The 11402-nt window shown below is 30.1% G+C and overlaps 2 protein-coding genes across 2 annotated transcripts; both read left to right on the forward strand.

Annotated features, from left to right (window-relative positions):
* LOC107628098 (gibberellin 20-oxidase-like protein) lies at positions 1 to 1659 on the forward strand. The gene is made up of 2 exons (XM_016330904.3): positions 1 to 412; positions 966 to 1659. Exons 1-2 carry the CDS (start codon positions 39 to 41, stop codon positions 1564 to 1566), a joined length of 975 nt encoding a protein of 324 aa, XP_016186390.1. The 5' UTR covers positions 1 to 38; the 3' UTR covers positions 1567 to 1659.
* A 4021-nt stretch (positions 1660 to 5680) lies between these two features.
* LOC110268277 (uncharacterized) lies at positions 5681 to 6943 on the forward strand. The gene is made up of 2 exons (XM_088504765.1): positions 5681 to 6165; positions 6403 to 6943. The coding sequence occupies exons 1-2, from the start codon at positions 5681 to 5683 to the stop codon at positions 6941 to 6943; spliced, it is 1026 nt and encodes a 341-aa protein (XP_088360891.1).
* The last annotated feature ends 4459 nt before the right edge of the window (positions 6944 to 11402 follow it).

Below are 11402 nucleotides of genomic sequence, written 5' to 3' on the forward strand. Positions count from 1 at the left end.
TATACATACATTTTTTTTTTGTTTGATTAATAAGAAGAATGTCATCAAAATCCAATAATAATAAAGCTTATTATTATGCTGATCTTCCAATTTTGGACATATCTCAGCCATTAGAAGAATCTTCATTAGAATCTCTCTCCAAAGCTTGCAAAGAATGGGGTTTTTTCCACATAATCAACCATGGAATCTCCAAAGATCTATGCAACCAGCTTCATTCACTGTCCAAATGTCTCTTCTCTCTCCCATCTGATACCAAGCTTAAGCTTGGGCCTTTCTCTAATGTCAAATCTTACACTCCACCCTTCATTGCTTCTCCATTCTTTGAGAGCCTCAGAGTTAATGGACCTGATTTTTATCTCTCTGCTAAGTCTTCTGAAGATGTTTTATTTCACAGAACCAATTCCAAATTCAGGTAATTAATATAATCTAATTTAAATGCATTTATTGTTAATGTAACAAAATTTTATACATTTCTCGTGGCATCAGCAAAAATAACTACTTTTTATCTTGAATGCTGTTGGTTATTCAAAAAGTACTCTTTTACTTTATATTAGTATAATATTATGTTTTACATTAAAAATAACAAAATATATATGTTTAATTCATTTAGGGTCCGTTTGGAAAGTTTTAAAATAATTTTTTTGAGTTTTTGACTTATAAAAAGTAGTAGTTTAAATGTCTGGTGCAATTTTTAAAACAAAATTGCGGCTTTTTAAGAAGCTATTTAGAAATTTATAGAGAAGTTAAAAAAATAGACTTCTCTCATAATACTACTACTTTTTATCATATTTTTATAAAATAAGTATTTTTAGAACTAAAAATTCAAACCCAAAATAACTTATTTATAAGCTATTTTTAATATAGTCATTTATTATTTAATCTATTTTTTCAAAAAGAGCTTAATTAAGCTATTTACCCAAACTGGGCCTAATAAAAAATTGATTCTCTTTTTGTTTGTTTGACAGTGAAACTTTGCAAGAATATTGTAGCAAGATGGCAGAACTGTGTGAGAAGATTGTGAAGATTGTGTTGATGAGCATAGGTGAAGGATTTGAGAAAATGTTCTATGATGATGAATTCAGAAAGTGCCATGGATACTTAAGAATAAACAACTATTCAGCCCCAGAAGAAGAAAGAGAAGAAGTTGAAGGACTTGGAATGCACACAGACATGAGTTGCATAACAATCTTATACCAAGATGAAATTGGAGGGCTTCAAGTGAAGACAAATGATGGAGAATGGATTGACATAAAGCCTTCAGAGGGAACACTTGTGGTTAACATTGGAGACATGTTACAAGCTTGGAGCAATGACAAGTTGAGATCTTCAGAACATAGAGTTGTTTTGAAGCAACCTTGTGTGAATAGATTCTCTTTGGCATTCTTTTGGTGCTTTGAGGATCACAAAGTCATTGTGGCACCCAATGAGGTTGTTGCTCTTCATCATGCCAATAAGAGATTCTATTCTCCCTTTCTTTGCTTGGATTATTTGAAGTTTAGGGAGAATAATCAAAAGGGAAGCTTTGAGAAGGTTGGTTTTACTGTTAGAGATTTTGCTGGAATTTAATCAACTCCCATCTGTAATTATTGGATTTTTTTTACTTAATTAAAATTTTATCTGATTATGTCAAGTGCGAATTTTTATCATATTAAATGTAAAAATTCGTATTTGTCATAATCAGATAATTTTTTTTTCATAATATTCAATCATAAATTATTTTTTTTAATGGAAGATGGTGCTCTGTGTTGTGAAGTTGTATAGTTTGCATGTATTTTCCATTGTTTACTAATTACTAGGAAAAGAAAATAAAGAGAAAAAAATGTAAATTTATATGGGGTAGAAAAGTTGGAGTTTCCAACTACTTCAAACGAAAGAATAAAATGTATGTGTTATATTATATATATTCTTATTGGTTTTGGTTGATGTGCACAATATATTTGTCAGATTTTGTTTTTGATATTAGAGTAGCAACGGTGTATTTTTAAAATGTAGGTTGATGGGGTGTTATTATTAAATGTGAAACCGTTTAATTAGATAAACAAAAATCGGACCGTCCGATTTGTGAGAAGTACAGAAATCGGACCGTTTGATTTGTGAGGATACAGAAATCGAATTGAGGAATTTATGAAAGAACAGAAATCAGGTCGAGAGATTTTTGTTAAAAAAATTTAAAAAATTGAAGTATACAAATCGGATCCTCCAATTTGTGTATCTTCCACACTTTTAAAAACTACAAAAAATTACAATATTAAGAGAAAATACCACTTTTACTTTCATATACAAAAAAAAAAACCTATATTTGTTTTATTTTTTGAGGCATTACTTAAAGAAGCAAAGTATTATGAACTACTTAAATTATTGAATTTATCAATTTTTGATAAATAAATTAATCGATAGTTTTATGTAAGATATTAAAATTTGTGACTCCATCTTATGCAAAACTCTAAGCAACTCTAGAGGGCTTGTGAAGCTAGATTTTTCTCCTTAGGGAGTAGAGCATATTAAATATCTATTATAAATAGAAGAAAAAGTAGAAACCTCTCTCTTAGGCATAGATTTTCTTGGGTTTTGGTTTTGCAACTTAGGAGTTATTATTTTGGAATTTAAAAAAATAAAACATATAATTAATCTAGTAGGCAGACTAAAAAAAAAAGAAAAGAAAATGGAACTAAATTTATATAAGTGATAATGCATGGCAGCTTGTATACAAGCTGTATTCTCCCATTTATTTGGTGTATATAAATTGGTAAAATTCTACAATCCAAGCTGTATCCCTTTCACAAAATTGATGGAGGTATTTTTTTTTTTGGTTACCCACAGTATCCTCTAATCCGAAAGACTAAAAACTAATTTGTCGCGAATTTGAGTTCTATTTAAAGGGTTGCTGTTATGCATGGATATATATTACATTTAAGAAAAGTACTACTTAATTAGTTAATTATGAAGATAAAAAAGGGAATAAGAGTGTGAAAAAATGAAAATATGAATTGTATTGTGTGGAAAACATATTAATAAAATAATTATACAATAATGGCCTTTTATTTATATATTGAAATAATATTTATATACTGTTATTATTTATTTATTTATTTGTATAATTTTTTATGAATTATTTATTTGTATAAATATAAACATAAAACTCTAGTTAAACAAATATAAAATGCGGTCAACTTTTGAAAAAAGTGACCAGTCAAATATTCAATTAAAAAAATAAACACTATCAAATAATAATATTAATTTAATAATATTTTACATTAAAACTTAGCAAAGTCAGCTGCACACCTATTTTTCGAATAATATTCATAATAAATAAATAAATGCAGTAAAAGGCTTTGGAAAGAAAATTAACTAAAAATGAATAGGAATGAGAGTAAATATATCCATGCATACATCCATTATGTGTTATTTCTCAAGTAGACCTAAAGAAAAATAAACTTATATTATCTCACCTTTATTTAATTTATATCTATATATTTTTTTTAGAAGTGTTAGGGACCGACAAATTTTAAAATTTATAACCATCAATTTAGTTATCATCAATATTTTTAATAGTATAAAATTATATCTAATAATATAAAATTAATTTTTTTAATAACTGACTAAATTTTAATAAAAGTACTAGCCTCTTAAACTTTTTCTATTATAAAATTGAAAAAAAGTGGGGGGGGGGGGGACCATAATTTTTCTACCCTAATATCAAAAGAGAAATGATAGCAGGAATATCCTTTTTCTTTTGTTTACTCTCCCACCTTTTTTAAAGGAAGAAAAAATGTAAAAAGATGAAAATAACTTTCGGTGAAGTTAATTTCTTAATTAAAATGCTTATAATTAAAAAATTGATATTTATAACAATATATAATGTTAATATATGGAGTTTGGTGTCCAATTTTTCTATTTTCTATTTTAACCCTACTAACATAATTAAAAAATATTGTACAATTAGTTATTTCTCTAATATATTTCACTAACAGTTACAAAAACTCATGCATTCTATTCAATTCTTTATTCTCACAGTCTCTCTTTTTTATTTTTTTCTGTGGCGATATATGAAATAAGAAAAAGAATAATTAGAAGCCAACAAGTATTTAATCAGTGGTGATAAATAGTTTTGTTATAGATCTTATTATATTATGAGGTATTCATTTAAATTATATTTTGTTTAATTTTATGTTAGACTTTGTTTGTATAGTGTTTTTTGAGTATGTCTGTGAGTACTATACTCTGATGCAATTTAATCTCATTCTAATTATTCTATTAGAATTTTTCTGTAATCATAAAAGATATATCTTTTTATTTTTTTATAATTTCATCCATTCTACTGCTTCTTTATTTACCTCTTAATACATTTTGTTATATTTCTCTTGCTGCCATTATTTTTTTACCTTTAACACTATCGATTTCATCACATCCATTATTACAAATTTCATTTAGTTTTACTGCAGTTCACATATAACTTCCACCTATATTTTTTTTTTAATTTACTTACCCAATTAATATTTTCATCATTTTTTTACCTTTTTAATTTGTCCCCAATATCTCACGTACAAAGATAGTGTTCTATCTTTTTCTCTTACCAAGGAAGAACTAATTTTTTTATCTCATATGTATTCTTTATTTTTTTACATATGTCTGTACCTATCAATGATGAATTGGTCCAATATTTTGTTAAATTCATTTTTTTTCTTTTTTAAATTACTTCATACTAGCGGCTCACCAGGCACTATCGTGCCTGTTGAGCCGCTTTTCTATTGAGTTTAAAATAATTATTAAAACTAATAATATTTCTCTATATATTTATCTTCAGAAAATGTTGGAAGAAAAAGAACAATATTACCATCATCGTTCATTGGTAGCCGTCGCGACCTGACCCAACGATATGAAGATGGAATGGCGATTGTTCTTAAAGAGGGCAAGCTAGATATTTTTTTCACAATGACATGCAATCCATTTTAGACTGAAATAACTTCAGAACTCAACCCAGTTCAAACTCCACAAGATCGTCCAGATCTGACAACAAGAATTTTTCGAGCCAAATTTGAAAGAGGATGTAATTACTAAGGGTGTCTTGGGAAAGGTGAAGAGCTATATTTATGTCATTGAGTTTCAAAAAAGAGGGTTGCCACATGTACATATGTTGCTAATCTTAGAAAACAATGACAAGTTAATTGACCTGGAGCATTATGATAGTTTGGTACGCGCAGAGATACCATCTAAAGAAGTAGAACCACACCTACATGATGCAATGCTAAAACATATTATTCATGGTCCTTGCGGTACACTTGATCAATCTTCACCCTGCATGAAAAATGGCCAATGTAAACGCAACTACCCAAAAGAGTTCACAGCAGAAACACGAATAGGTGACGACTCATATCCACAATATAGGCGACGATTCGACACTCCAGTACCGATTAACCAAAATGTCACAATTGACAATAGATGGGCAGTTCCGTACAACCCTTGGCTACTACTAAAGTATGATTGCCATATTAATGTTGAGATATGTAGTAGCATCAAGAGTATAAAGTATCTCTACAAATATTGCTACAAGGGTCCAGACCGGGTTGCAATGGAAGTTCACAACAGTTCTAATGTTGACGAAGTACAATAGTTTGTTGATGCAAGATGGATCGCTGCTCTAGAGGCATGTTGGAGAATATTTAAATTTAACCTTTACCGAATGTATCCATCAGTGGAAAGGTTACAAATTCATTTGCCAAATCAACATCAAGTGAGCTTCTATAATCACCAAACCATTCCTGAAATACTTAATGATGATTATTTCTTTAGAACAATACTCACTGAATTCTTTGCCCTAAATCGTGAGGAGGACCAACAATCTAGGCATCTTCTGTACAGGAAAATTCCAGAGTATTATACTTGGCACAACAAGGAAAAGGAATGGTGTCGACGCAAGACACAGAGGAGATTCATCGGTCGAATTTATACTGTATCACCTTCAGAAGGAGAAAAATTCTATTTGAGTATTCTATTATCTAATGTCAGAGGACCAATCAGTTGTGATGACTTGCTAACAGTGAATAGGGTCCAATATTCGTCCTTCAAGCAATTTGCTCAACACCGAGGATTGTTAGAGAGTGATAGTAGCATCCGTGCGTGTTTGGTTGAGACTTCTGTTTTACGATTGCCATGTGCTTTACGAAGGTTGTTTGCAACCATCTTAATATTTTGTGAGCCTACAGATGTAAGAAGCTTATGGGATGAATTTTTTTCATATATGGTGGATGGTTATCCGTAAACCAACACCACAACAGCCTTAGTGTTCACAAATCGGCTACTCAGGGATATAAATGATATACTCCTTCAGCACGGAAAATAGATTACACAATACGATTTGTCAACTCTAACTCATGAAAATGACAATGACAACTCGATACCCAGAGTTATCCAAGAAGAACTGTCTGTCGAAGTACCCCGGGAAGACCTGTGTTCAGTAGCAAGATTGAACAATGACCAATCTAAAGCTTTCAAGTGCATTATGAATATAATTGAACGAAGAGAAAGTGGAGTGTTCTTTGTTGATGGGCCAGGAGGATCAGGCAAAACATTTCTTTACAGAGCTATAATTGCAGAATTGAGAAATAAGAGACATATTGTCTTGGTAACTGCATCATCAGGAATAGCCGCAACATTATTGCCTGGGGGTCGAACAGCTCATTCTAGGTTTAAGATCCCAATTAATGCAGAACCATCATCCATTTGCAACATAAGCAAACAATCAGATCTTGTAAAGTTGATTAGACAAACAACAGCAATCATCTGGGATGAAGCACCAATGGCAAATAAAGAAACGGTGCAATCATTAGACCGCACTCTGAGAGACATATTAGCAAACGATATGCCATTTGGAGGAAAAGTGATGGTGATTGGAGGAGATTTCCGCCAAGTACTGCCTGTCGTACCAAAAGGTAGTAAGTCATAAATGATCTCAGCTTCTATAGTTAAGTCTCATTTATGAGCTTCGACTAAAATTCTCCATTTGCGACAAAATATGCGATCTTCTAATGATCATATTTTTGCTGAGTATCTTATGCACATTGGTGATGGAATTGAGCCCACCATACATGAAGACTCTGTACGGATACAAGCAAATATGGCAATTCCGTGGGAGGGTGAAACATCATTATACAAGTTAATAGAAGAAATATTTTCAAACTTACAATCTCATGGGTGGGACGCTTCTTACATGGTAGAAAGGGCAATATTGACGCCAAAAAATCATGATGTGCAACAGCTTAATGATATAATTATCAACCAGTTTCCAGGAGAAGAACGAAATTTAGTCTCATTTGATGAGGTAGAAGGAGATGCTAATAATTTATATCAACAAGAATACCTTAACTCAATTTCTACAGGCGGGTTGCCACCTCATGTGTTGAAGGTAAAAAAAGGTGCACCTTTGATGTTATTGAGAAACATAGACCCTAAGGCTGGCTTATGCAATGGTACAAGGTTACTATGTCGTGGAACTTTTCAAAACATGTTGGACGTAGAAATTTTAACCGGCCATCACTGTGGAAGAAGAGCTTTCTTGCCTCGGATAAAACACAAAACAACAAAAAATTCAGGACTGCCTTTTATACTTATTCGGAAGCAATTTCCTATAAGGTTGAGTTTTGCAATAACAATAAACAAATCACAAGGATAGACCATTCCTAAAGTAGGGATCTATCTCCCTAAACATGTATTTAGCCATGGCCAATTATATGTTGCTCTGTCTCGAAGTATTTCTCAGTCTACTACAAAAATTTTAGTCAAAGAAGGAAAAATAGATGGAACAAGTGGAGAATTTACCAGAAATATAGTTTTCAAAGAAATATTGTTACCTTCACCACATGTAATTTATGTTCTTAGTAAATCTGTGTATAGTTACTTCTTGATTTTCAGTCTTCATATCATTTTAATTTTTAAATCTCTTTCAGTGATATAGATATTTTTGTTTACAAACTTCAATTTATTGACGACTAACGACGTATATTTTTTTAATAGATAATTTGATTTCAAAGGAGCTCATCAATATATGCCAGGAGATAAAGACAACAAATTTAAACATCTGTTTTATGCAATAGGTACGTACTAATTATCATTAACTGAGACATACTAGATGTAGTAGAAATATATTAACAAATATGAATTACAGAAAGAAGGATTCCAAAGTCTCTGGAGTGCATGAAAAGATGAGCAAGAAATTGCATCAATCGAACCAATAGACAACAAAGTAATTTTTTAAATTAATTACTATGAAAATTGCATTAAATATACATACTTCTATTTCTATGTTAGTAATCATAATCATATGTTATCTAATAGGTTCATTCCCTTCAAATTTATTCTATTGGTTAGGGAGGTACGGTTAAAACAGACAAGACCCAATTCTAGAAGATGATAAAAAAGGAAATACTATTCCAACAACATACAAGGTAATGCAATCATCGTAATCAGAATGTTATTGATATGCCTATTATCTATCTTTCTTCTATATTCTTCATTTTCCATTAAATAAAGGGAAAGAGTTTATGCCTAAAATGTTAAAAAGTAACTCTGAAATTGCAACGGAGATTATGTTTCCCATGTTGAATAAAGTTGTAAAAAATAATTTTAAACCAGTGATAATAAATTAAATATTTTTCTTTTTCCAACAACAAACTCACAGAAACGGAACCAACTCATATTAGTAAAGAAGAACATTGCAGGTACCTTTCATTAGATTAAAAAATCGCACAAAATAGAGGTAATATCGAATAATTATAGATTTGAATGCTCTACAGAGGGTTTAATGGCTTCTTTTGTTGTGCATGTGTAGGAAATCCAATCTCAAACAAAAAATTTTAATTTTGCAGGTTTTATTTTTTTTATTGTTAAATTGTCGTTCAAATATAATAAAATTTGTATTGGCATATGGTATATTTTATTGATTTCTAAATTTTGTAGTTCTTCAAGGCTCAAGAATTTATTGATAAGGAGATGTATGAGGAATTGCTAAAGATTTTTTCTCGATACAAATTCAGAAATTACTTTAGGTTTATCTTAACGTTTTTACTTATAGTTTGATCTATAATCACAAAAAAAAAAGACATAATTATTTTTCTTCTTTACACTTTTTGTAGGCACAAGAAAGATTCTTCAAATACAGATTCGTACTTTGGCTTACCACTTAAAAAAAAAGTCCTTAAACAAAGAAAAAAAATATGACTTTTAAATATAGCTCATTTTTTGTAAACAATCGTATTTTTCTATTTATTTTTATGACTTTGAGTTAGATAGAAGAAGATAAAATATTATTGTAATAATTATTTTATGGATTATGTTATTTGTAGATTTGTAGATAGGTGATGTATGTGTTCATTATAATTAAATTATTTTCATATTGTTATTGTTTATAGATAGGTAATATATGATTATTTTAATTTAAACATTTTTATATTATCATTGATTATTCTATATTATTATTTTTATGTTATTCGAATTTAAAATTTTAAAATTCATTAAAATAATTAACTTTAAATCCCATAAAGTGCCTGTTCAGCCGCTAGTAGTAATAACGAGGTTTAATTACTCTGTTAGTCCTTATAATTTCGTGAAATTTTTAATTAGGTCTCTATATTTTTTTTCTTTTAATTGGGTCCCTATATGTTAATTTTTTTTCAATTAAGTCGCTACCGTGAGTATAACGTTTAAGATAACGGAATATTCTATTTAAAAAACGAATATTCTTATGAATTAGTTAAAATAGCTAGTTAAACATACATCTATTTTTTTAAAATACCAAAAAAATTTCCTCATATTTTATCCCAAAGAAAAAAAACCCTATCCAGCCCTAACTTGCTCTCTGAAGGTCGTGTGCACTGCGCTTCTTCTCCATCGGTCCGTAGTCTTCATCCATAGTCGTCGTCGTCCGTGGCGAAGGCTTGGTGGTCGTCCGTCTGTCGCATCCTTCTCCCTGCGCTGCTCTGTTCTGCGTTGCTCTGTTTTGTGGTCTTCTGCGTTGTTTGCCCGTCGAAGCCCTCACCGTGCCTCGCCTCGCTGCGCTGCGCCTCGCCTCACCATACCGCACCTCACCGCGCTACGCCTCGATCTGCCTATACTCAATTTGTCAAAACAGGTGACATTAAAATTGATTTTTTTTTTCATTTTTTGGATGTTGATGAAATGTGTTTATGCATATGTCAATTTTTTCGAAGACGATTAAAATTGGTTTGCTCTAATTTTAGTGTTTGATATTCATATAGATATTGTTTTGAAGTAACACTTCTTAGGATAATTCTTACTTAGATACTATCGTTCGTTTTTTACTTAAAGTGATTGGATCAAACCTAGTTGTTGTAGTAGTAGTTATGACTTGTGAAATTCGATTGGTGTGCAAATGCAATAAAGTTTAGTGATTAATTTTGAATACTGTAAATATGTTCTTAAGTATTAATGTAAAGTTTATTATGCTGTCATTACTCATTAGGTTATATTATATCAAATGTGTGTGTGATTGCCGAGACATGGATTCCAACAGTAAAACCTTCTTGATGAGTTGATATATAATTTGGTTATACTTAATTTACTTGGATAGTAACTACATTAAAATGTTTTCTTAATCAACTGGAAAACATATCATTGATATGCTATGTCCATTCTGCAATTATTTCTTAATTTAGTTCTTTTAGTATATTTTTACATGCAGTAATGTGGATTTAGTTGTATTCAATGTTAATTTTAGAGATTATAGAAATATCTTTCATTGAATATTTATAGTTTCATCGAATTTTTAATTAAGTCCCTATATTTGTTTTCTTTTCAATTAGGTCCCTAAGAGTATAAAAGTAATTTCATAATTCACTAACATTTTTTTTACAGTTAACGTCAATAGGGACTAAATTGAAAAAAAAATTAACGTGTAGGGACCCAATTAAAAGGAAAAAAAGTATAGGACCTAATTGAAAATTTCGCAAAACTATAGGGACCAATAGAGTAATTAAACCTAATAATAATACAAAATTCTACTGTTGAAAGAGAATATATATATATTCTCTCATTTTACCTTTTTACGGTTTTTTTAAGCAACTTAAAAAATAAATATAAATTCTGTAAACATCAACATTATTTTTATAATAAAAACTTTACTAAAGTGGGAACAATGTAAAAAAACTGGTGATATTATATTATTATCATATATAATTAGATATTAGTTTACCTGGCCTTTCCTTAAATTCCACAAGGTTATTGACACAATATAATTTTGGATGTTTCATCTATCTTTTCCTCTTACGTTTTCTGGAAATTAATGATTTGCATTCTGGTTTTTATGATCATTATTGTCTACTAGGTAGTCATGTATCACATGCATGCTTTGCCACATTGATTAATTAAACATTGACGTGATAATTGTTTAT

Source organism: Arachis ipaensis, chromosome B2 (genome assembly GCF_059453495.1).
Source record: "Arachis ipaensis isolate K30076 ecotype BB chromosome B2, ASM5945349v1, whole genome shotgun sequence".
NCBI lineage: Eukaryota > Viridiplantae > Streptophyta > Magnoliopsida > Fabales > Fabaceae > Arachis > Arachis ipaensis.